The sequence below is a fragment of the Marmota marmota genome, unplaced genomic scaffold, assembly GCF_001458135.2.
Source record: "Marmota marmota marmota unplaced genomic scaffold, marMar, whole genome shotgun sequence".
In the NCBI taxonomy this organism is placed as follows: domain Eukaryota; kingdom Metazoa; phylum Chordata; class Mammalia; order Rodentia; family Sciuridae; genus Marmota; species Marmota marmota.
In genome coordinates, this window is record NW_025999880.1 from 4,207,981 (window position 1) to 4,231,342 (window position 23,362).

Consider the following 23,362-nt stretch of genomic DNA (forward strand, 5'->3'; position numbering starts at 1 on the left):
CTTGGGGTGCTTTGACAATGATTTCCATAGATTTTTCCAGCTAAATTAAATATTTTTTTAATCACCTTTAGGGTCAATATATAACCTTTGCCTTTATTTATTTATTTATTTTATTACTGATTTTGAAGAAAACTGTAATTGTTTCTGAAATACAAATGTCTTGGGCTTAAACACAAGCACTAGTTTTACTTTAAAATTATAATCCCCTAAAAATAATATCGGTATCTAAAGTTAATTAGCTAAAAGTTATTAAATACAGAAACTTCACTGTTTTACAAGGCTTCTACAAGGCTTACTTAGTAATGAGGAGGGCTGTGAGTAAAGCTTAGAAATATTTTAGGGATCATCATAATTGGTCTATAAATTTCCTGTTTATCACCAGATCCTAGAACCCTATCAATATTGTCTCTGCTGTGTAAATAGCTCTGAGCAGTGCAATATTGCTTATAGGGTTTTGGTATTTGGGAAGAACAATGAGGCAAACTGCAGAAACTATGTAGCTGAAACTGAACCAAAAATCATCTTAAACAGGAAGAAAACAGGAGGTAGAGTTCACTGTAAGCATTAAAATCTGAGGCTTAAACGTCAGAATTTATTGGAAGAAGGCAACATTTATCTTTAAAGTTTATTTTATTTTATTTTTTGTGGCTGGGGATTGAACTTGGGGGCACTCAACCACATTCCCAGTCCTATTTTGTATTTTATTTAGAGACAGGGTCTCACTGAGTTGCTTAGCACCTCACGGTTTGCTGAGGATGGCTTTGAACTCACAATCCTCCTGCCTTAGCCTCCTGAGCTGCTGGGATTATAGGTATGTGCCACTGCACCTGGCTTTACTAAGTTTTAGCATTTTGACAAGTTAATCATGTTTATTTGTAATTATAAGGAAATAATAGAATTGAAGTGTTGAAAGCCACCTGAAATAATTCTTTCATGTAATAAGAGAGACAGGCCCAGAGAAATGAATACTCACTTAAGGCTACACTGCTGGCTAAAGATACCAGGACTAGAACTACCAAATACTTCAATTCATTTTATTTTTCTGTGCCATACTATCAGGTTTTGTTCAGAGGGGATTTTTATTTTTTAATTTTTATTTCAAGAGAGAATTTTTCTTTGATTTTTTAATAACATGAGCAGATTAATTTTAATTCAAGTTAAGAATTTATAGTTTTTCTACTTCTATATGGCTTTTATTGGCTTTAATCAAGTATAACTGGCTTAATTGCATAAAAACAGTAATAAGAACTGAATTACAAACAAGTCACTTAGCCTATTTCCTCACTTGTAAAATGGAAGGTTCAAATCAGAGGCTCTTTTTTTAAAAAATTTTTTTAAATTTTTTTAATTGTAGATGGACACAATACCTTTATTTTATTTATTTATTTTCATGTGCTGAGTATCGAACCCAGTGCCTCACATGTGCTAGGGAAGCACTCTACCATCAAGCTACAACCCCAGCCCCTCAGAGGGCTCTTAAAATTGTTTTTCTGTCTCTCAACATTGCATTGAAATCCTTTTTCCTTTTTTGTCCCCCAGACCACTTCACTGATAAGCAAATTCTTATCCTGTTTGTAATCACAAAATATTCTATATAGTTTCCCACAGAGGATAACATTTTACTCTCAAGCTTTTTTCTCTCTTTAAATTTTTTTTTTTTAAATTATGGCAAAATACAACAAAAATTACCATTTTGACAATATTTAAATGTACTAATCCCTTGATGTGTACCTGGCTTGGTTCTATCTTTTGGCTATTATGAATAAGGCTGCTATGAAAATGGGTACATAAATATTTCTATAAGATCTTGTTTTCATTTTTGGATATATGTCCGAAAGTGGAATTGCTGGTTCATATTTCTTTTTAAAAATTTTGGGCTTTTTTTTAAGTATATTCTTATTGTTGTGCAACCTCCACACTTATGTACCTTTAGAACTTTTTTCATCTTCCAAAATGGAACTATGTTTCTATTAAACAATAACTTCTCACTACTCCCTTCCTCTAGACTCTGGCAACCACCATTCTACCTTTTGTGTCTATAAAAATGATTTTTTTTTTTTTCCTTGTACTGGTGATTGAACCTAGGATGCTCTACCATTGAGCCATATTTCCAGTTCTTTTTATCTTTTATTTTGAGACTGGGCTTCGCTAAGTTGCTGAGGCTGGCCTTGAATTTGGGGTCCTTCTGTCTCATCCTCCAAGTTTCTGGGATGACAGGCATGTACTACCAGCCTGGGCTGGTCTTTATGAATTTGATTTACTCAGTTCAAATAAATAGATATGCAGTTATCTTTCCTCTGACAGGCTTTTTTTCACTTACTTAGCATGATCTCAGGTTGTCCATGTTACAGCATGTGTTAGAATTTCCTTCCTTTTTAAGACTGAATTGTTTGTTCACATTTGTTTATCTATGCCTCCCTTGATGTGCACCTGGCTTGTTTCTATCTTTTGGCTATTATGAATAAGGCTGCTATGAAAATGGGCACATAAATATTTCTATAAGATCTTGTTTTCTTTTTTGGATATATGTCTGAAAGTGGAATTGCTGGTTCATATTTCTTTTTAAAAAATTTGGGCTTGGGCTGGGGATGTGGCTCGAGCGGTAGCGCGCTCGCCTGGCATGCGTGTGGCCCGGGTTTGATCCTCAGCACCACATGCAAACAGGGATGTTGTGTCCGCTGAAAACTAAAAAAATAAATATTAAAAAATTCTCTCTCTCTCTCAAAAAAAAAAAAAAAAAAATTTGGGCTTTTTTTCCCTGCCCTTGGTACCAGGGATTGAACTCAAGGTTACTTAACCGCTGAACAACATCCCTAGCCCTTTTTATTTTTTATTTGGAGATAGGGTCTCACCAAGTTGCTTTGGACCTTGCTAAGTTCCTGAGGCTGGCTTTGAACTTTCTATCCTCCTGCCTCAGCCTCCTGAATTGCTGGGATTATAGGAATGCATCATTGCACCCTGCATGAGCTTTCTATATTTTAAAGTCTATTTAAATTCTTTGTTCTCTGAAATATTTTCTAAATAGAAATATGGGCAGATTACTTAAAAGGGATGGAAGGACTGGGGTTGTAGCTCAGTGGTAGTGTATTTACCTAGCACGTGTGAGGCACTGGGTTCAATTCTCAGCAGCACGTAAAAATAAATAAATAAAATAAAGGTATTGTGTCCATCTACATCTTAAAAAGAAAAAAAGGGGGGAGATGGAAAATTAAAAAAAAAATTTTTGAAACTAGGTGTGACTGTGTTTATAGTCCCAGTTCAGGAAGCTGAAGCAAGAGGCTTGCTTTAGCCCAAGTATTGTAGGCCAGCAATACCCCTCAACAACAACAAAAATAAAAACTTTGAAAAGCAGTTGATTGCATGTAAATGTTTAACAATTAACTTCAGGGAAGGTAGAATGCAGTCTCTTAGGCTTGGGCTAGGAATGAGAGACCAAGCTGTAGGAAATTACATTTTGCCTTCTGTAAGTTCTAAGGACTGTGGGTTTTATCCCTGACAAATTCAAGCCAACACATTTAAGATCCTTTAAAACTATGCAGAATTTCAAAAACTTAATTTATCAATTATACTGTATTTAAAAATAAATTACTTTTCGTTTGGCACGGTGGCACACACTTGTAATCCCTGCGGCTGGGGAGGCTGAGACAGGAGGATCATGACTTCAAAACCTGCCTCAGCAATTTATCGAGGTACTTAGCAACTCAGAGAGACCCTTCCTCTAAATGAAATATAAAAAGGGCTGGGGATGTGGCTCAGTGGTTAAGCACCCCTGGGTTCAATCCTCAGTACCAAAAAAAAAAAAAAAAAAAAAAAAAAAAAAAAAAAACTTCTTTAAAAAAATTTTTTTTGGTACCAGGGATTGAACTCAGGGGCACTCGACCACTGGGCCACATCCCCAGCCCTTTTTTGTATTTTATTTAGACACAGGGTCTCACTGAGTTGCTTAGTGCCTTGGCATTGCTGAGGCTGGCTTTGAACTCGCAATCCTCCTGCCTCAGCTTCCCCAATTGCTGGGATTACAAGCATGCACCACTGCGCCCAGCTGAAAAAAAAAACAAACTTTTTTTGATTGGGTAGAAGTATGAACTAAAGTGAGTTTTTATACAAAATTGGGAGAATTTCATGCATGTTCACTTTTTACTCTTCATGGAATTTCAGAATTCTATGGGAATCTGTTTTTGAATTTTTTAACTCTGAAAGTAGCTTTTTTTCTTTGACCTTTTTTTTTTTTTTCTCACTGAAGAACAACCAACCATTGTGGTCCAATGGTACTATCTGACTGACTAAAGGACTCTTCCAAATCAGTATTTTTCCAGTACTATTTTTAGTACTATTGTGGTAGACATTTTCTCTGCTTTCCATCTCTCATCTTTGTTTCATCTCTAGTTATTTTTCTCTTTTACAACTTGTCTGTGATGAGATTTCTGAGTTACATGTTCAGGTTTCTGGGCATATTACTTAGGAGTTGGTTTCTTACCTAATGGTCATTAATACTTACATAATTCACTGTTGCCTCATAGTTGATTCTTCTTCACTTATACCTGATTTCTTCCCAACTCTGAACCTTTATTTCTATCAAATTAAATGTGTATAATTTGAAGAGTCACACAAGTATAAAACTTATAATTTCCAATAGTAATTAATTGCTTCACACTCTCCCACCCTCAAGAAGGCCACTAGTTTATTTCAGTGTCTTCTATCTTTTTTTCATTTTTTTGGGTGCTGGGACTTGAACTCAGGGCCTCACATATGCTCAACACATACTGTACCACTGAGCTATACCCCAGCCCTAGTATTTCTTTTGTATTTCTAAATAGTATGCTTATACTACATTCCCCTGGCATCTGAAATATCTACTGATTTCCTAGATATAAATGATTCTAAGTCAAATTCCAACTCTGCTTCTTATTAGTTTCATGATTTTAGGCAAGCCAGTTAACTTCCCTGTATTATAAAATGGGGCTATTCTCATAGTCCATAGGTTGAAAGAGAATAAAATTAATTAACATATGCAATGTGTTTAGAATTGTTTGATCCATAGGAAGTGCTCTTCATGAGCTGTTTATTAACAGTAATTCTTGGTATAGATGATGAAGATGAAATACTACCCATATTTATTTTAATCTTCATATTTGTGGATAAATCAATATTCAAAATTTATGTTATGATTCTAAATATTGCTTCTGTCTAAACCCTGTTGAATACATTCCTGCTTTTCCTTTTGTTTTATTTATTTATTCATTTGTGATACTAGGGCTTAAACACAGAGCTACAAATATCTTCAGCTCTTTTTATTTTTTACTTTGAGATAGGGTCTCACTAAATTGCCCAGGCTGGCCTCCCACTTCAGCCTCCCAAGTAGCTGAGATTATAGGTGTGGACCACTATGCTTGGCTGCTTATTCTTTTTTCATAACTTGCTTCATTTTTCCTATGAGCACATGACTAATTCAGCCTCCATTCCTGATGAGTGGTTTGGTAGATTGGAGATTTTTTTTTTTTTTATTGAAGTAGTGGGAATTGAACCCAGATGAGGTGCTCACTCATTCAGTTACTTTATATTTTTTATTTAATATTGAGACAGGGTCTAGCTACATTGTCCAGGCTGTACTTGAACTTGCAATCCTCCTGCCTCAACTTCTCAGGGAGCTGGGATTACAAGCATATGTAACTTCACCCAGCAAGATTATTTTCTCTTAATTTTAATATCATTGTTTTGTTGTTTCCTAGCTTGTAGGGTTGCTGTTGAGAAATAAATGTCATTCTAATTCCAGAAATTTTGTGTGTGCGCTCTTCTTCATGCATCTGTTTCTCTTGTACCCTCCCCCATCTCTTAGAACTTTGGGAATATTTTATTTATACTGGATTTTTTTATTTTATTGTTTAGATTTCTTCATTAATTATTCTGTCACTTGATGGGATCCTTTCTTTCTTTTTTTTTTTTTGGTACTGGAGATTGAACCCAAGGTTGCTTAACCACTGAGCCATATCCCCAGCCCTTTTTTGTATTTTATTTAGAGATAGGATCTTGCTGAGTTGCTAAGGTCCTTGCTAAGTTGCTGGGGCTGGCCTCAGCCTCCCTAGCCACTCGGATTACAGATACATGCCACACAACCAGCAAGAATTTTTTTTTTTTTTATATTTTTTGGGGTACTAGCGATTGAACCCAGGGGTGTTCTAGAACTGGAGATAGGTGTGTGCCATCACACTGGGCCCCAAGAGTTCATTTTAAGAATATAGGCCAGAAATGAATTTAAGGAAAGCGAATAGGACTGAAAAATTATATACTGTATACTAAACTCAACTATTTTTTGGTACTGGAGATTGAATCTGTGGTCTGGGGCATGCTAAGCATATGGTCTATAACTGAGTTATGTGCTCTGCTATAAGCTTGACCTTTTGACCACTGGACAACATCCCCAGTCCTTTTTATTTTTTTATTTTGAGACAGGGTCTCACTAAGTTACCAAGGCTGGCCTTGAACTTGAAATCCCTCTGCCTCAGCCTCCCGAGTTACTGGGATTATAGACATGTACCACTGCACCCAGCTGATATTTTTTTTAATTAATTTTTTAATTTATATGTGACAGCAGAATGCATTACAATTTTTTTTTAATATTTAGTGTTTAGTTGTAGTTGGATTCAATACCTTTATTTTATTTATCTATTTTCATGTGGTGCTGAGGATCAAACCCAGGGCCTCGAATGCGCTAGGCAAGTGCTCTACCGCTCAGCCACAACCCCAGCCCTAAAATTCTTATTACACATATAGAGCACAATTTTTCATATCTCTGGCTGTATACAAAGTATATTCATACCAATTAGTGTCTTCATACATGTACTTTGGATAATAATGACCATCACATTTCACCATCATTTCTGACCCCATGCCTCCTCCCTTTCCCCTCCAACCCCTCTGCCCTATCTAGAGTTCGTCTATTCCTCCCTTGCTCCCTCTCCCTCCTTCACTATGAATCAGCTTCCTTATAGCAGAGAAAACATTCGGCATTTGGGTTTTTGGGATTAGCTAACTTCAGTTAGCGTTATCTTCTATAACTCCATCCATTTACCTGTAAATGCCATGATTTTATTCTCTTTTATTGCTGAGTAATATTCTATTGTGTATATATGCCACATTTTTTAATCCATTCATCTATTTTTTTAAAAAATATATTTTTAGTTGTATTTGGACACAATCTCTTTATTTTTATGTGGTATTGAGGATTGAACCCAGTGCCTCACACGTGCAAGGCAGGTGCTCTATCACTGAGCTTCAGCCCCAGCACCTATCCATTCATCTATTGAAGGGCATCTAGGTTGGTTACACATTTTAGCTATTGTGAATTATGCTGCTATAAACATTGATTTGGTTGTGTTCCTGTAGTATGCTGTTTTTAAGTCCTGTTAGTATAGACCAAGGAGAGGGATAGCTGGGTCAAATGGTGGTTCCATTCCCAATTTTCCAAGAAATCTCCATACTGCTTTCCACATTGGCTGCACCAATTTGCAGTCCCACCAGCAGTGTAAGAGTGTACCTTTTCCCCCACATCCTCACCAACACTTATTGTTGTTTGTATTTATAATAGCTGCCATTCTGATTGAAGTGAGATGAAATCTTAGAGTGGTTTTTGTGGGAAGCCATTCTCGCATGTGATTGGGCACCTCCCTGATTGGGTGTGAGGCATTCTCGCTAAACTGTATCAGAACTAATCCCCACCCTTTCTAGGTGCGAGAGCCCATCCGTGTGGGGGTGTGACTGATCATTGACCTTGGAATGCTGTCCCCCTGGACCTTCATTGGATGGAATTTTCCCCTGAATTTCTTGTTCCCCAATAAAAGGCCACTCTCTGGCGTGCCCTGCCTCTCTCTCTTCTGCTAGTCTGTGTAAACCTTGTTGCCCCACCGGGTAGCTCGAGGCAGGAGCCAGAGGGGAGAGCCATCTCAGACCTGGTCAAAGAAAAAAGTAATTTGCGTTTATGTGTGTTTATTTTGATCTCACTAGTTAACTTCTGTGCTTCAAACCTCTAGTATTAAGCTAGCATGCTGGTCGTGCGGCTGAATTGGCGCCCACAAGAGAGCATTTTAGATTAACTAGATTGAGTGGGAGCGCGCTATAAAGATAAAGGAATTGGTGACAATTTTGGGTCACAAAAGTACCTGGAGGTACTGAAGGGATGACACGTTAAATTATTTAAAATGGGAAATTCAACTTCTAGTGATAAGGACATGTATTTGACTATTTTAGAAACCATAATTAATCAGAAAGGAAAACGGATAAAAAAGACTCAGTTATTACAATTCTTAAAGGTTGTAGGTGAATTTTGTCCTTGTTTTTTGTGACCAAGATTTGCCAAATTTACATACTGGGGAGAAATCAGGGAGGAAATTACAAAAATTTGCCTTTCTAATGAATTACCTGGAGGCATTGAGAATATTCAAAAAACTTGGACGGCCTTAGAAATTTGCCCTTTTGACTACTTGGACCATAGCTCATGGCCCCCTGAAGATCTATTGAAAGGCATTCAGAGAGCTATTAAGTCTATTCAAATGGAAAATCTGCCTGAGGCTAAGTTAATTTCTTTTCCCTTGAGCCGTTTTAAAGGAAAGCTCTTGGGGCTAAACCAAAAGTTAGGAATGTGACCTTAAACTTGCAGGAACAAGATCAGGGTAGCCTGGAGGAAGATCCTAGAAGTCAGGGTCACAGAGAGGAAACATCCGCAGTCATAGAGCCCTCCAGAAGAGATAGACAATCCTCCTGGAGAGGAAAATCTGGAAGAAATTCCTAGAGAGGTACAGAGCCCTTCTCCACCACGTGGCTTAGGAGCCCAATTTCAAAATGGCGATGGCGGAGATTCTTCCCACGAGTCGCAGTCTGAGGAAGAGGAATCAGACATTGAAATTCAGAACTTACAGGGAAATTTTAACAGACTGTGTTTAACACCACCTGCCCATGCTATTAGAATTTTTGGCCATTATCTGCTAAAAGGACAAAATTTAACAGGTACTCCGAATTAACAATGACTTTTCTTACCCCGTTCCAGCGAGGCATTAAGAAAGCGCAGGAGGCGGGAGAGGACATTAGCGGTTTTCAACTTTTCCCAGTTTTTGAGCAGTTTAATGACCAGGACCAAAGGGTTTGAGTTCACGCTATAATTCCATTTAAGACTATTAAGGAATTGAAGAGTGCTTGTGAGACTTATGGTCCGAATTCACCTTTTGTACAAAATTTGATTGATACCATATCCTCACAACCACTTCCACCTAGTGATTGGGTTTCATTAGCCAGATCTTGTTTGAGTGGCGGAGACTTTTTACTTTGGCGGTCTTACTGGGCTGATTTTTGTACTGAACAAGCAGAAAAGAATAGAAGACACAAGACCCCAGTAGAAATGTTTTTAGGAACGGGTGAATTTGCTGATTTGGAAAGACAGTTAAACTATGAATTTGCAGTGTATGATCAGATAACTGACTGTGCTAAACGTGCCTGGAAACAAATAATTTCCAAGGACCAGTCCAATTTAGTCAAACAAGGTGCCAGTGAGCCGTATTCGGATTTGGTAGCTCGGCTGTACCAGACAGCAAATTGGTCTATTGGAGACCCAGGAGCTTGTGAGTTTATTGTTAAGCAATTGGCATTTGAAAATGCGAATAAATGTTGTCAGGATATTCTCAGACCCCTCGGAAAAAGGGAACAGTTTCTGAGTTTATCCGCTTGTGTTCTGAGATTGATTCCACCCATTTGCAGACAGTACTGTTAGCCGCGGTCCTAAAGCAAACCCTACAACCGCAGGAATTGGTACGAAAACCCTGTGGGAGATGTTATCTCTGTGGTAGGGACGGCCATTTTTCGAGAGAATGTCATACTCGTAATTTTAAGTTCAGGGCTCCATCTGCTGTTGATAATAGATATTGCAGGACTCATCCCCATGTGGCGGATCAAGAGGGCGCGGATCAGCCCGCCTTCTCGCCATCATTTCCTCTTAGCGGGAGAACAAAAAACTTCTGATCGGCCGCTCCCCAGGCCGAGCAAAAATATGGGGAATTGTAGGAGGGTTCGCACAGTGTGATGTCACTGGCGCCGACCAGGACGGCCCGCCATTTTTACTGGAACATAAATCACAGACAGTTTCCTTACAACCCTCAACGACAATTGAATTGAATCCTGAATCAGGGCCAAAACAAATCCCTACTGGGATTTTTGGGCCGCTTCCTAAAAATAGTATAGATTTAATTTTGGGATGTAATAATTTAAAATGAGCCATTGAGGTAATATGGAGTGATAGATTCAAATTTTAAAGGACAATTAAATGTTGCTGTGAGGTCCAATTATGCCCTAAGTCTTACTCCAAAGGATGCATTTGCCCAATTGACTTTATTGCCCTGTGATTCGGATGAACATCCGCAAGTAAATTCAGTTTCTAAACTGCCAGACAGAGTGTACTGGTCTCAATTAGTGCGACAAGAACGCCCTTTATTGATACTTAAAATTAATCATAAAAATATCAAAGGAATTCTCGACACAGGTGCTGATATTTCTGTCTTTACTAGTAGATTCTGGCCTCGGAATTGGCCCTTACATGTAGCCCCAGCTAACCTAGAGGGAATTGGACAAATTTCACAGCCTGCTCAAAGTGCAAATTATCTCCGTTGGGAAGATTCTGATGGGAACAGGGGAGTTTTTAAACCTTATGTGTTAGAGTCTTTACCAGTGTACCTATGGGGAAAGGATATTTTAGCAAAAATGGGATTGTTATTAGTAACTTCAAATTCTATACTATCAATTGAGGAAGTTAATCAGGGTTTTTTTCCTGGAGATGATAAGGAAACCTTTCAGGGAGAGTATCTGCTTACAAACCAGTCTCCACGGCAAAGATTAGTAAATGCTCCAAACCAAAATTTTTACTAGGGGCCCTGAGTGTTTCCCAGATCCTAAAGACAGCTGAAAAAATTACCTGGCTCACAGAGGAGCCTATATGGATTTCTCAGTGGCCCATCTCAGGGGAAAAACTTAAAATAATCCATAGGTTAGTTGAGGAACAACTTCAGGCTGGTCATATAGAACCAACACACAGTCTTTGGAACGCACCTATTTTTGTTATTAAGAAAAAGTCAGGAAATTGGAGATTTTTACAGGATTTAAGGGAATAAATCATGCAATTCAGCCTATGGGATCATTACAGCCAGGACTTCCTTTCCCCACAGCCATCCCTTTAAACTACAACTTGATGATAATAGATTTAAAAGATTGTTTTTTCTCTATAAGGTTATATCCTGGAGATTGTGAAAAATTTGCCTTCACTGTCCCAGCAATTAATTTAAAGGAACCTGTTAAAAGATATTGCTGGAAAGTACTCCCCCAGGGAATGTGTAACAGTACTACCTTATGCCAGAAATATGTTGATCAGGTGATAGCTCCTATAAGAAATAGCTTTCCTGATGTGTATATTATTCATTTTATGGATGATATATTATTGGCTCATGCTAATCCAGAGGTACTTTCAGAAATTTTTACTCAGAGACTTCACTTACAGCAATGGGTTTATGCATTGCTCCTCAAAAAATACAAAAGATGCCTCCCTTTCAATATTTAGGTCAGATAATTCAAGGACGTACAATCCGTCCTCAAAATCTTCAGATAAGAATTAAGGAGTTACATATCCTTAATGATTTTCAAAAACTATTAGGAGACATTAATTGCCTGAGGCCATCCTTAAAGCTAACTACTTCCAAATTAAGTCCTTTATTTCAGATATTACAAGGAAATCCTTCTCCAACCTCTCCACGTCAGCTGACCTTAGAGGCTACAGCAGCTTTAAAAAGGGTTGAAAATGCAATTAAAAATGCACAACTTACTAGAGGTGATCCTAAAGAAATAGTGTATTTATTAATATTTCCAACTGAGCATACCCCAACAGGAGCCATATGGCAAAGATTGGAGTTATTGAGTGGATTTATTTAGCCCACTCCCCTTAAAAAACATTGATTCCTTTTCATGACTCTATTGCTCAATTAGTCATTAAAGGTAGAACAAGGATTTTACAATTAATTGGATATGAGCCTGATATCATAATTATTCCATTTTCTGTTCAACAGAATAAATTGGCTTTTTCAAACTTCTAGCTTATGGCAGATAGCTTTTGCTGATTTTCCTGGCCAGATAGATTGTCATTACCCTCGTGATAAAATTATTCAATTTGCATTATTAACATCACTCATTTTTCAAAAGATTGTGCGTGTCCACCCCATAGATGAAGCTTTATCGGTGTTCACTGATGGTTCAAGCTCAGGTAAAGCAGGTTTTTATAGTCGTGTTTACACAGATGTAATGCAAACTTCATATAATTCTGCCCAGAGAGCAGAGCTTCAAGCTTTGATTTGTGCCTTAAATTACTTTGCAAATGAGCCTATTTATATTTATTCTGACAGCTTATATGCAGTCGGAGTTACCAAAAATATTGAAACTTCAGTTATTGGGTGTACTTCATCACAAAAATTATTTGAATTATTTCATAATTTACAAAAGGCAGTGCAAATGCGAAAATACCCAGGTTTCATAGGACACATACAGGTTCATACTAATTTTTCAGGACCTTTAGCTTCAGGTAATGACAAGATTGATAAATTAGTAGCTATCTGTCAACAGATGTCTCCATATGATTGTGCACAAGCTTCCCATTCCTTGCATCATCAAAATGCTTCTAGCTTAACTAAAAAATATTAATATTACCAGAGAACAAACTTGTCAAATTGTAAGTCAGTGCCCTAAGTGTGTTAGTCACACTCCATCTCCACCATCAGGGTTAAATCCCCATGGATTAAAAGCAAATCAAATATGGCAAATGGATGTAACTCATATTTCTTAATTTGGTAAGCAATGTTATGTACATGTAATAGTTGATACATATTCCAGATTTATTTTTGCCACAGCACATACAAAGGAAAATACTCAACATGTAATTTCTCTTTGCCTAGCAGCCTTTGCTGTGTTAGGGTGCCCTATACAGATCAAATCAGATAATGCACCAGCTTATGTAAGCTCTTCTTTTCAACAATTTTGCCAAGAGTTTCAAATTAATCGTAAAACAGGAATTCCTTATAACCCCCAAGGTCAAGCCATTGTGGAACGAGCTCATTTATCTATTAAGCTTCAATTACAAAAATTAAAGGGGCAGAATAGGTTTATGACTCCCCAAAATAGCCTCAATCATGCCTTGTTCGTTTAAATTTTTTAAACTATGACGTAGAAGGTCACACTGCAGCTGAGGGACAAATGTCTCCCACAATAACAGGCCCTTTAGGCAGAGTTTTGTAGAAAGATTTACAGACTGGTCAATGGAAAGGCCCAGACCCAGTGATTATGTGGGGCAGAGGTCATGCTTGTATTTTTCCAGAAGGTGCTTTTCGTCCTATCTGGGTGCCTGAACGCGCAATCAGATATGGAAGAGGTAGAACCAAGATTCAAGCGACTGAAGATCTACCTGGAGAAGCCCCCATTCAAAAGGAAGAGATATCGGAAAAAGACGAAGAGAAACCAGATTGACCCAGCTGAAAAGCTGATTTCATGGGAAGTCGTGAAGAAGCTAACAACACAGGCTTCCCGAATAATTCGACTCCTAGGCAAAAACAGGACCCCAGTCTTGATGGTAGCAACAGTAATTGCCCTGCTGGGCTGTCAGGTAAAGGGGAACCAGACAGACATTTACTGGACATATTTCCCAGATCCAGCCCTGGTACACCCAGCTGTGTGGACTGGAGAATCTATTCCAGTGTTTACTAATGACTCATTCATGATGGGAGAATTTACAGATACTCATATTACTCCCAATCATGTGACTAGATTTAATTATTCTGGCTACAGTGCCCAATTACCTTTCTGTTGGTCCCACGATAAACATGCTGGCTGTCTGAAAGTATCATTTGAGGAAAAGACAGTGATTGATAGACCTAGACTGACCAATTATTCTATTTATGGAGATTTAAAACCTTATACTAGATCAGTAATTAAGATGGGACTTTCCCATAACAAACCAGTCATTTCTGCAAAACCTCCACAGATTCCCCACTGTCCAAGTAGTTCTACAATTGAGATTGGCACCTTTCCTAGATGGATGGATTGTGTAAATACTTTTCCTGTACAACATAAGTTGTCTAAAGATAGTGGGTATATTTTAGACTGGTCTCCAAAAATTGATAAGAGACAATTACGAAAAAATTCTGCTATGACACCTGCAGGATTTGTTAGTAATATTTTGACTTACAGTGAGGGTGGTATTCAAAAAGATGTTTGGCGCTTAATTGCTGCCTCAGAATTCTTACATTTTACAGACAAGCCTTTACCAAAATTTGTTGGCAAGAACTGTAAGGAGGGATCTTGCTATGGTTTACGAGCCTGTGTCCAAGCTCCTTATGTTTTAATTATTGGAAATGTAAAAGTTAAATGGATAGATGACAGATATGTTGTTACATGTAACAAATGTAACCTAACCAATTGTATTACTAGGTATAATGGAGGAAAAGGAGTGCTGATACTTCATCAGCCCTCTTTTGTTTTATTACCTGCTAATATTTCAGAGCCATGGTATGCTGATGCTGGTTTACAAGTCTTGCAGCAAATTCATGCCCAGCTAGCAAGACCTAAATGTGCTATTGGAATTATAATTGTTGGTGTTTTGGCATTAGTTTCTTTTATTGCATCCAGTGTTTCTGCCTCTCTGACATTTCTCAAAATATTCAACATGCAAAATTTCTTAATAATTTAGCTCAAAATACCTCCAAGGCTCTGCGTAATCAAGTAAATATTGATGAAAGGTTTGAGACTAAATCAAACGCTTTAGAGGCGACTGTTATAGACATAGGTAATGAAACATCAGGTTTAAAGTTTAAGGAAAGGCTTAAATGCCACGCAAATTATAAATATGTGTGTGTTACAGCTGCCAAGTACAATGCTTCTCTCTGGGATTGGGAGAAGGTTAAAAACCATTTGTTAGGTATTTGGTAAAATAATAATAATAGCTTAGATCTTTTGGAACTTCATCATCATATCCAAGACATTCAAAATAATAGAGCTGATTTTTCGGATCCTTATTCTTTGGCTAACCAAATATTGAAGCAGTTAAATGGATTTAACCCTGGAAATATTCTTAAACACTCGGCCTGGTACATCATTGGATTGTTCTCTTTGCTGTTAATTCTCTTTTGTGTTGTAATTATAGGATGGCGAGTCTTCGGAACAAGAATGCAGAAACTTGAAAGAGTGAACCACTGCCTGATTTTTAAGAAAAAAAGGGAAGAATCAACAAATGGAACTTACTCAAACTAAAAAGTTTTTTCTCAGCAACAGAAACAATAAGAGAGGTAAATAGGGAGCCTACATCCTGGGAACAAATTTTTACTCCTCACACTTCAGATAGAGCCCTAATATCCAGAGTATACAAAGAACTCAGAGAATTAAACAATAAGAAAACAAACAACCCAATCAACAAATGGGCCAAGGACCTGAACAGACACTTCTCAGAGGAGGACATACAATCAATCAACAAGTACATGAAAAAATGCTCACCACCTCTAGCAGTCAAAGAAATGCAAATCAAAACCACCCTAAGATACCATCTCACTCCAGTAAGATTGGCAGCCATTATGACATCAAACAACAAGAAGTGTTGGCGAGGATGTGGGGAAAAGGGTACACTTGTACATTGCTGGTGGGACTGCAAATTGGTGTGGCCAATTTGGAAAACAGTATGGAGATTCCTTGGAAAGCTGGGAATGGAACCACCATTTGACCTAGCTATTCCCCTTCTCGGACTATTCCCTAAAGACCTTAAAAGAGCGTACCATAGGGATACTGCTACATCGATGTTCATAGCAGTACAATTCACAATAGCTAGACTGTGGAACCAACCTAGATGCCGGTCAATAGATGAATGGATAAAAAAAAATGTGGCATTTATACACAATGGAGTATTACTCTGCACTAAAAAATGACAAAATCCTGGCATTTGCAGGGAAATGGATAGCATTAGAGCAGATTATGCTAAGTGAAGCTAGCCAATCCCTAAAAAACAAATGCCAAATGTCTTCTTTGATATAAGGAGAGCAACTAAGAACAGAGCAGGGAGGAAGAGCATAAGAAGAAGATTAACATTAAACAGGGATGAGAGTTGGGAGGGAAAGGGAGAGAGAAGGGAAATTGCATGGAAATGGAAGGAGACCCTCATTGTTATACAAAATTACATATAAGAGGAAGTGAGGGGAAAGGGGAAAAATACAAGGGAGAGAGAGGAATTATAGTAGATGGGGTAGAGAGAGAAGATGGGAGGGGAGGGAAGGGAAGGGGGGATAATAGAGGATAGGATAGGCAGCAGAATACAAAAGACACTAGTATGGCAATATGTAAAAACGTGTATGTGTAACCGATGAGATTCTGCAATCTGTATACGGGGTAAAAATCAGAGTTCATAACCCACTTGAATCAAATGTATGAAATATGATATGTCGAGAACTATGTAATGTTTTGAACAACTGAAAAAAAAAAAAGAAGAAAAAAAGGGAGGAATATGTGGGAAGCCATTCTCGCACGTGATTGGGCATCTCTGATTGGGTGTGAGGCGTTCTGGCTAAACTGTCAGAACTAATCCCCACCCTCTCTAGGTGCAAGAGCCCATCCGTGTGGGGGTGTGACTGACCATTGACCCTGAGACCAATCACTGACCCTGACCTTGGAATGCTGTCCCCCTCGACCTTCATTGGATGGAATTTTCCCCTGAATTTCTTGTTCCCTAGTAAAAGGCCACTCTCTGGCGTGCCCTGCCTCTCTCTCTCCTGCTAGTCTGTAAACCTTGCTGCCCCACCGCGGGGCTCGAGGCAGGAGCCAGAGGGGCGAGCCGTCTCAGACCTGGTCAAAGAAAAAGGTAATTTGAATTTATGTGTGTTTATTTTGATCTCACTAGTTAACTTCTATGCTTCGAACCGCTAGTATGAAGCTAGCCTGCTGGTCGCGCGGCTGAGGTTTTGATTTGCATTTCTCTAATTTCTAGTGATGATGAACATTTTTTCATACATTTGTTGATTGATTGTACATCATTTTCTGAGAAATGTCTGTTTAGGTCCTTGGCCCATTTATTGATTGGGTTATTTTTTTTTTAGTGTTTAACTTTTTGAGTTCTTTATATACCCTAGAAATTAGTGCTCTATCTGATGTGTGAGGGGTAAAGATTTGCTCCCAATATGTACGCTCTTTATTCACCTCACAGATGTTTCTTTTGCTGAGAAGAAACTTTTTAGTTTGAGTCCATTCCATTTATTGATTCTTGATTTTAATTCTTGCGCCAAAGGAGTCTTACTAAGGAAGTTGGGGCCTAATTCCTCATGTTGAAGATTAGGGCCTACTTTTTCTTCTATTAGTTTTCGGCAGACACAACATCTTTGTTTGTATGTGGTGCTGAGGATCGAACCTGGGCCGCACGCATGCCAGGCGAGCATGCTACCGCTTGAGCCAGATCCCCAGCCCCAGGGTCTCTGCTTTTATTCCTAAGTCATTGATCCATTTTTTAGTTGAGTTTTGTTCATGGTAAGAGATAGGGGTTTAATTTCATTTTGCATATGGATTTCTAGTTTTCCCAGCATCATTTGTTGAAGAGGCTATGTTTTCTCCTATGCATGTTTTTGGCACTGTTGTCTAATATAAGATAATTGTAATTTTGTACCATTACACCCACCTGATATTAAACTGAGGAAGTATATTATTATAAATTCTAAAGCTTGATGATAAATGGAGTAAGAAAAATAAATTGGTGTTAAACTGAAAATGGAAGCAAGACAGGATTAATCTCCCCTCCCCCCAAGTTGGGAAGATATAACTATATATTTTTATGTCTATATAAAGGGAAATGTTAAAAAATTATTGAAATAAGCTGGTGTGTAATCCCAGAGGTTCAGGAGGCTGAGGCAGTAGAATTGTGACTTCAAAGCCAGCCTCAGCAACAGCAAGGCACTAAGCAACTTGGTAAGACCCTGTCTCTAAATAAAATACAAAATAGGGCTGGAAATATGGCGTAGTGGTTGAGTGCCCCTGAGTTCAATCTCTAGTAACCTCCACCCCCCCAAAGAAAATATTGAAATAAAGAAAAATTTAAGGTTCTGAAGGATAGGGGGAGGATTTGGTAGTGGTAGTGTTAGGGTGAATAAAGTTGAGAAAGTCATAGATGTTTTCATTTTACCATGAAAAGCCAGGAAAATAGGGTTTCTAGTGGATCTTTTCTATCTTTATAGCAGTGCATTTGGTAAAGTCATGTGCCAAGTAGGAGAGGATGGGTAGTAGAGGGAGTGAAGGTTTGCAATAGGTTGGAAGCATCAGAGATTTATTGAAAAGAATTATAGTACCAAGTGGAGAGAGAAACTAATTGATTTCTTATTATGAAATAATAGCTATTTATATTGCGAAAACAATTCGAAGAACCAACATAGTTTATAAGTATGGTTGTTTGAATTGGCGTGAATTTTGTAGTTTTGGTTTTTTTTTTTTAGTTGTAGATGGACACAATATCTTTATTTATTTATTTTTATGTAGTGCTGAGGATCTAACACAGTGCCTCATACATTCAGTGCAGGCGCTCTACCACTGAGCCCCAGCCCTAGCCCTGAATTTTGTATTTTTATGTATATAAAATAAATTAATATTCATATACTTTAGCCCTATGATAGTGTTCAAGAATTTTATAAGTGGTTTCAAGTTATCTTATTGTTATTATTAATTTTTTAGGTACTGGGTATTGTGGTAGGGCTTTCTGTATCCAAGGCAAGTACTCTACCAACCGAGAGTTATATCTCAGCCCCCAGCCCTTTTTTTATTTTCAGAAGGGTGTAGGTTACTTAGCCCTAGCTGGCCTCAGTCTCCTGAGTGGATGGAATTATAGGGGTGTACCACCATATACAACCTCAACCCTTTTTTTGACTCACGATCTCCTGAAGTTGCCCATGCTAGCTTTGACTTGTGATCCTCCTGCCTTAGCCTCCGGAGTAGCTGGAATTACAGGAGTGTGTCAAGTTATTTTTTTCTTTTAGGAACAAATCCAAATAGTGCCTTTAATCTTCTTCTGAACACCAATAGAATCATATTAGAAATACTGTGTAATTAATTAACGTGAACTAGGCATCATATGGTATATATCTAAAGGGACCGTCTTTTCTGCTTAAAATTGATATATATATATATATATATATATATATATGCATTATTTTATATATTATACAATATTGTCATATATAATTATATATATACATATATTATTATTATTATTTTTTTTTTGTGGTAGTAGGGATTAGACCCAGGGCTTTGTGCATTCGAGGCAAGCATTCTATCAATTGAGCTATGTCCTCAGTCTCTTCCCTACATACAGGCTATTTCTGTTCTTTTAAGCTATAATTTCCTTGAGATAGGATCTAGGGCTTACACTTATTTTTTCCCAGCTCCCATCCTTTGTTACGTGGTTGCATAAATGTGAACAGTTTTTAATTTAATGATTGACAGAATGTGTTGTATGCTCTTTTTAAAAAATATTTTTTTTAGTTGTTGATAGACCTTTATTATGTATTTATATGTGGTGCTGAGAATTGAACCCAGTGCGTCACACATGCCAGGCGTATGTGCTACCACTGAGCCCCATCCCCAGCTGTATGCTTTAATTCTCAAAAAAGAACCTAAGTTTTCCATCTCATGATTTAACATATATTAACTTTTTTTCTGATGTAGAAAAATCCAGTTTCTGTCCTAAAGGAATTGTCAGCGATGAAGTCTCGCTATCAATCTTTATATGCACGTTTTAAACCAGTTGCTGTTGAGCAGAAAGAGACTAAGAGCCGCATTTATGCTACTTTGAATAAGACTATGACCATGATAGAAGAACTACAAAAGCAAACAGATCTGGAGGTAATGTTTTCAGTTGACAAGTTGGATTTGTATAATTTTAGCTGTGAATGTTGTTTTAAAAGATAAATAAATCCCTTAGTAATTTGGATTTTAAAATTTAGCAGCTAGTTTGAACTGTAGATATAAATGAGATTATTTATTTATTTATTTATTTTTTCTTCTTTCTTTCTTGGTGCTGGACCAAACTCAGGGTATTACGAAATTGAGATTTTTTTTTTTTTTTGTGGGGAGGTACTGGGTATTTAATTGGGACAGTTTATCACTGATCTATATTTCCAGCCCTTTTTATTTTTTATTTTTATTTATTTATTTATTTAAAATATCTTTATTAGTTGTTGATGAATTTTTAAATTTTATTTATTTATGGGTCTGTGGTGCTAAGAATTGAACCCAGTGCCTCACACATGTCAGGCAAACGCTCTATCTCTGAGCCACAATCCCAGACCTTATTTTTTATTTTGAGAAAGGGTCTCACTAAGTTGCTTAGGGCCTTGTTAATTTGCTAAGGACCTCACCAAATTGCTGAGGCTGGTGATCCTCCTGCCTCAGCCTCCCAAACCTCTGGGATTATAGGCATGTGCCATTGTATCTGGTGAGATTTTCTTGATACCCTGAGGTATGAAGTGTAATTGCTCTTATGTCCTTGTATTTTAAAATAAGACATGAATGTGACATGGTTAACTTACTTAACCATATGAAAGAGAGAACTTACTCCATAGTTTATTGGATGTACCCACTCTGCTGGTTCTTATAAAAAGTAATAAGACTTAGAAGACAGAAAACATCAATATCAGTGACTGTTTTTTTTTTCTTCTCTGTCTACTAGGTATCAAAACCATGCTAGACAAGTGCTCTGGCACTGAAAAGTCCCAGCCCTTTTTTTTTTTTCTTTTAATTCTGCTTTCTTTCAATTGAGTTGTCAGGCATGGGTGGACCAAACTTCCATTTCCCTTTTCATTTTCTCATTCCATTCCCCATCCCCATCTCATTTAGTATAGGAATCTTTGTAATTGGGAGTCTCTATCACTGATGTAGTCTTCAGATACCTTAGAATAGAAAAAAGGATATGAGCTGCTAACCTAGGGACTAAGACAATTGAAGGATTTGGCATCATGTTCCTTTATTAGCAAAGAAAATTGGGAGTTTAGAAAGAAAATGTAGGCTATTTATAGAAGAAATCAAAGTGTAGAACTAAATTATATGGATGAAGGATGTCCTATAAATTGTTATCTCAGGTGCTAATTGGTAATGGCTACTTAACATGGTGTATTATACTGTATCTGGGAATGGCAGAAAATAGTCTATGCAGTGGGTATGTGAACAAAGTGGGGCTGCCTGCGCTGTATTCATCTGCTAGCTCTGTACTAAATTATATTTCAATTATGGGCTAGTAGCCAGAGTAATTTTCACAGGTTAATAACCCAGTAAATTTGGTCCAGAATTCTTTTTAAAGTTTATATTTTTAGTGCTGAGACAGAATTTCCTATCAATGGTAGTAAATGATATTCTGGAAAGACTTGCTAGTTCTCAGTGAATCTGTAACTGTTTGGGTTGCAGTAAGGCATATGATTTTATCCATGTGATTATTTTGGAGTTCGTCAGTCACACCAGCTATATGTGTAGCTTCTATTGGACATCTAGGCTGACCAAGAGCCATTATGTGGCTGTATAAATGTAATCAATTACATAAAATTGAAAATTCAAGTTACTCACCTCTCAATTGGACAGTACAGATATAGAATATTTTCAGCATCATGGAAAGTTTTATTGGACAGCAGTGCCCTAGAGATTCTGATTCTGTAGGTCTTCGGTGCTCCAGATTTAGCAGTCTCTCTAGAGATGACCTATATAATGAAGCAGATTTGTAACTATTTGAGTGATTCAAGTTGTATCTCCTATTATTTCCCCATATAACCCTTTGTTTCATGCAGACTGTTTGGTGCTTTGTGAAAATTCTATATAACTTCCTTTGTTTTCCTTCTTCTAGCTTTTGCTCTTGCTTCTTCCTGCTTTGGGTAGATAGTGTTGGCTGGCTGTTATCTATTTCCTTCCAATATATCAGAGTATAGATTTTCTTGGGATTCATGTCTTCCCTCAGAGATGCATGACTGTGTTGAAGTTGTTCCTATCCTTAGATCTAGGGACATATTTGATTGGAAAGGGGAGTGGATTTTCCTTTTATTCACATTGGTTCAGGAATGGGCTTATATCCCAATGATGTGAGGAGGGCAAGTTTGGAAGTAGGTAATTAGGAAGTTTCTTCATTGGAGAAAATCTTGAGGACTTCCTCAATATGGTTCAGTTACCAAATTAAGTCAGCTTTGAAGTCTTTCTTTCTTCAGAACTTATTTTGCAATGATAATATATTTTATAGTTTATCTATTTTGAAATGTTTATTATTTGCAGTTAAATACATTTTAATTATTCTTCCAAGTTTAGCCCATGCCTCTTATTTCTCTGAGAAAATTTTGAGACTATTTTTATTCATATCTCCTTTTCAAAATACTTTTAGAATGTGACATACAAACATGATTTATTTGGTTTTCTTTAGTTCTAAAATTGTTTGATTTCTTGGTCATCTTTCTTTGTATTGCAATTTCTCTGGAATCTCAAACATCATAATAACTTGTATGTAGATAATGAAATATTTATTTTTTTCCCCTGTCTTCCTAAAATTGGTGATTACATGCATAGTATAAACTTTTGTGGAGGGGCTGGGGTTGTAGTTCAGCAGTAGAGTACTCGCCTAGTATGTGCGAGGCCTTATATGATTTTAGCACCACATAAAAATAAATAAATAAAGGTATTGTGGCCAACTACAATTAAATAAATATTTAAAAAATAAATAAACTTTTGTTGCTATAAAATTTTTTGATATGATGAAGCAGAGTTTAACAGTCTTTGAAGATTTTTGAAATAAAAATTTTGTCATTTGTTTTCTAGCTGTCACCACTGACTGAAGAAGAGAAAACTGTGACAGAGCAATTAAAATCTCACATAATAGACTCATGAAGAAATGGACTTGCAAAAGGAAACTAAGGAAGAGATCCATTCCAGAGAAATTTAGGAAGATGTCTTGTTAACACTTGATAATTGGAGGTGGGGGACTGGTAAAGGAGAGGAGTTTATATGTCTTTAATATGAGTGGAAATATAAGAGCCAGATATTATCTACATAAAATTTAGCCCCCATGCTTCCCCCAAAAAGAAAAGTGGAATGGAAATGCAGGGATTTAAATATATATTTATAAATATATTCAGTTTTCTTTTTTTATTTTTTGGTGATGCTGGGGTTTGAACCCAGGGCTTTGTGCATGTGAGGCAGGCACTCTACCAACCGAGCTATATCTCCAGCCCAATATACTTAGTTTTGCATTTTTAACTCAAGGAAGTCCCTTAACACTATTTTGGACCGTTTTTTTTTTTTTTTTTTTTTT

The 23,362-nt window shown here is 37.2% G+C and overlaps 1 protein-coding gene across 4 annotated transcripts in view; it reads left to right on the forward strand.

Moving 5' to 3' along the window:
* Nucleotides 1-23,181, forward strand: part of Ska2 (spindle and kinetochore associated complex subunit 2) — a 34,235-nt gene extending 11,054 nt beyond the window's left edge. Inside the window, exons 1-3 of one of the 4 annotated variants that reach the window (XR_007343473.1) lie at nt 7,610-9,000; nt 13,391-15,353; nt 19,750-19,896. Coding sequence is in view for 1 of the 4 variants with exons in the window: in XM_048792178.1 (XP_048648135.1) it covers nt 19,750-19,926; nt 22,870-22,938 (246 nt within the window). In the remaining 3 variants the exon portion in view is untranslated. Of the gene's footprint in view, nt 1-7,609; nt 15,354-19,749; nt 19,927-22,869 lie in introns of those variants that run through there. The other 3 variants (XR_007343477.1, XM_048792178.1, XR_007343470.1) reach the window with 3 other exon arrangements.
* The last annotated feature ends 181 nt before the right edge of the window (nt 23,182-23,362 follow it).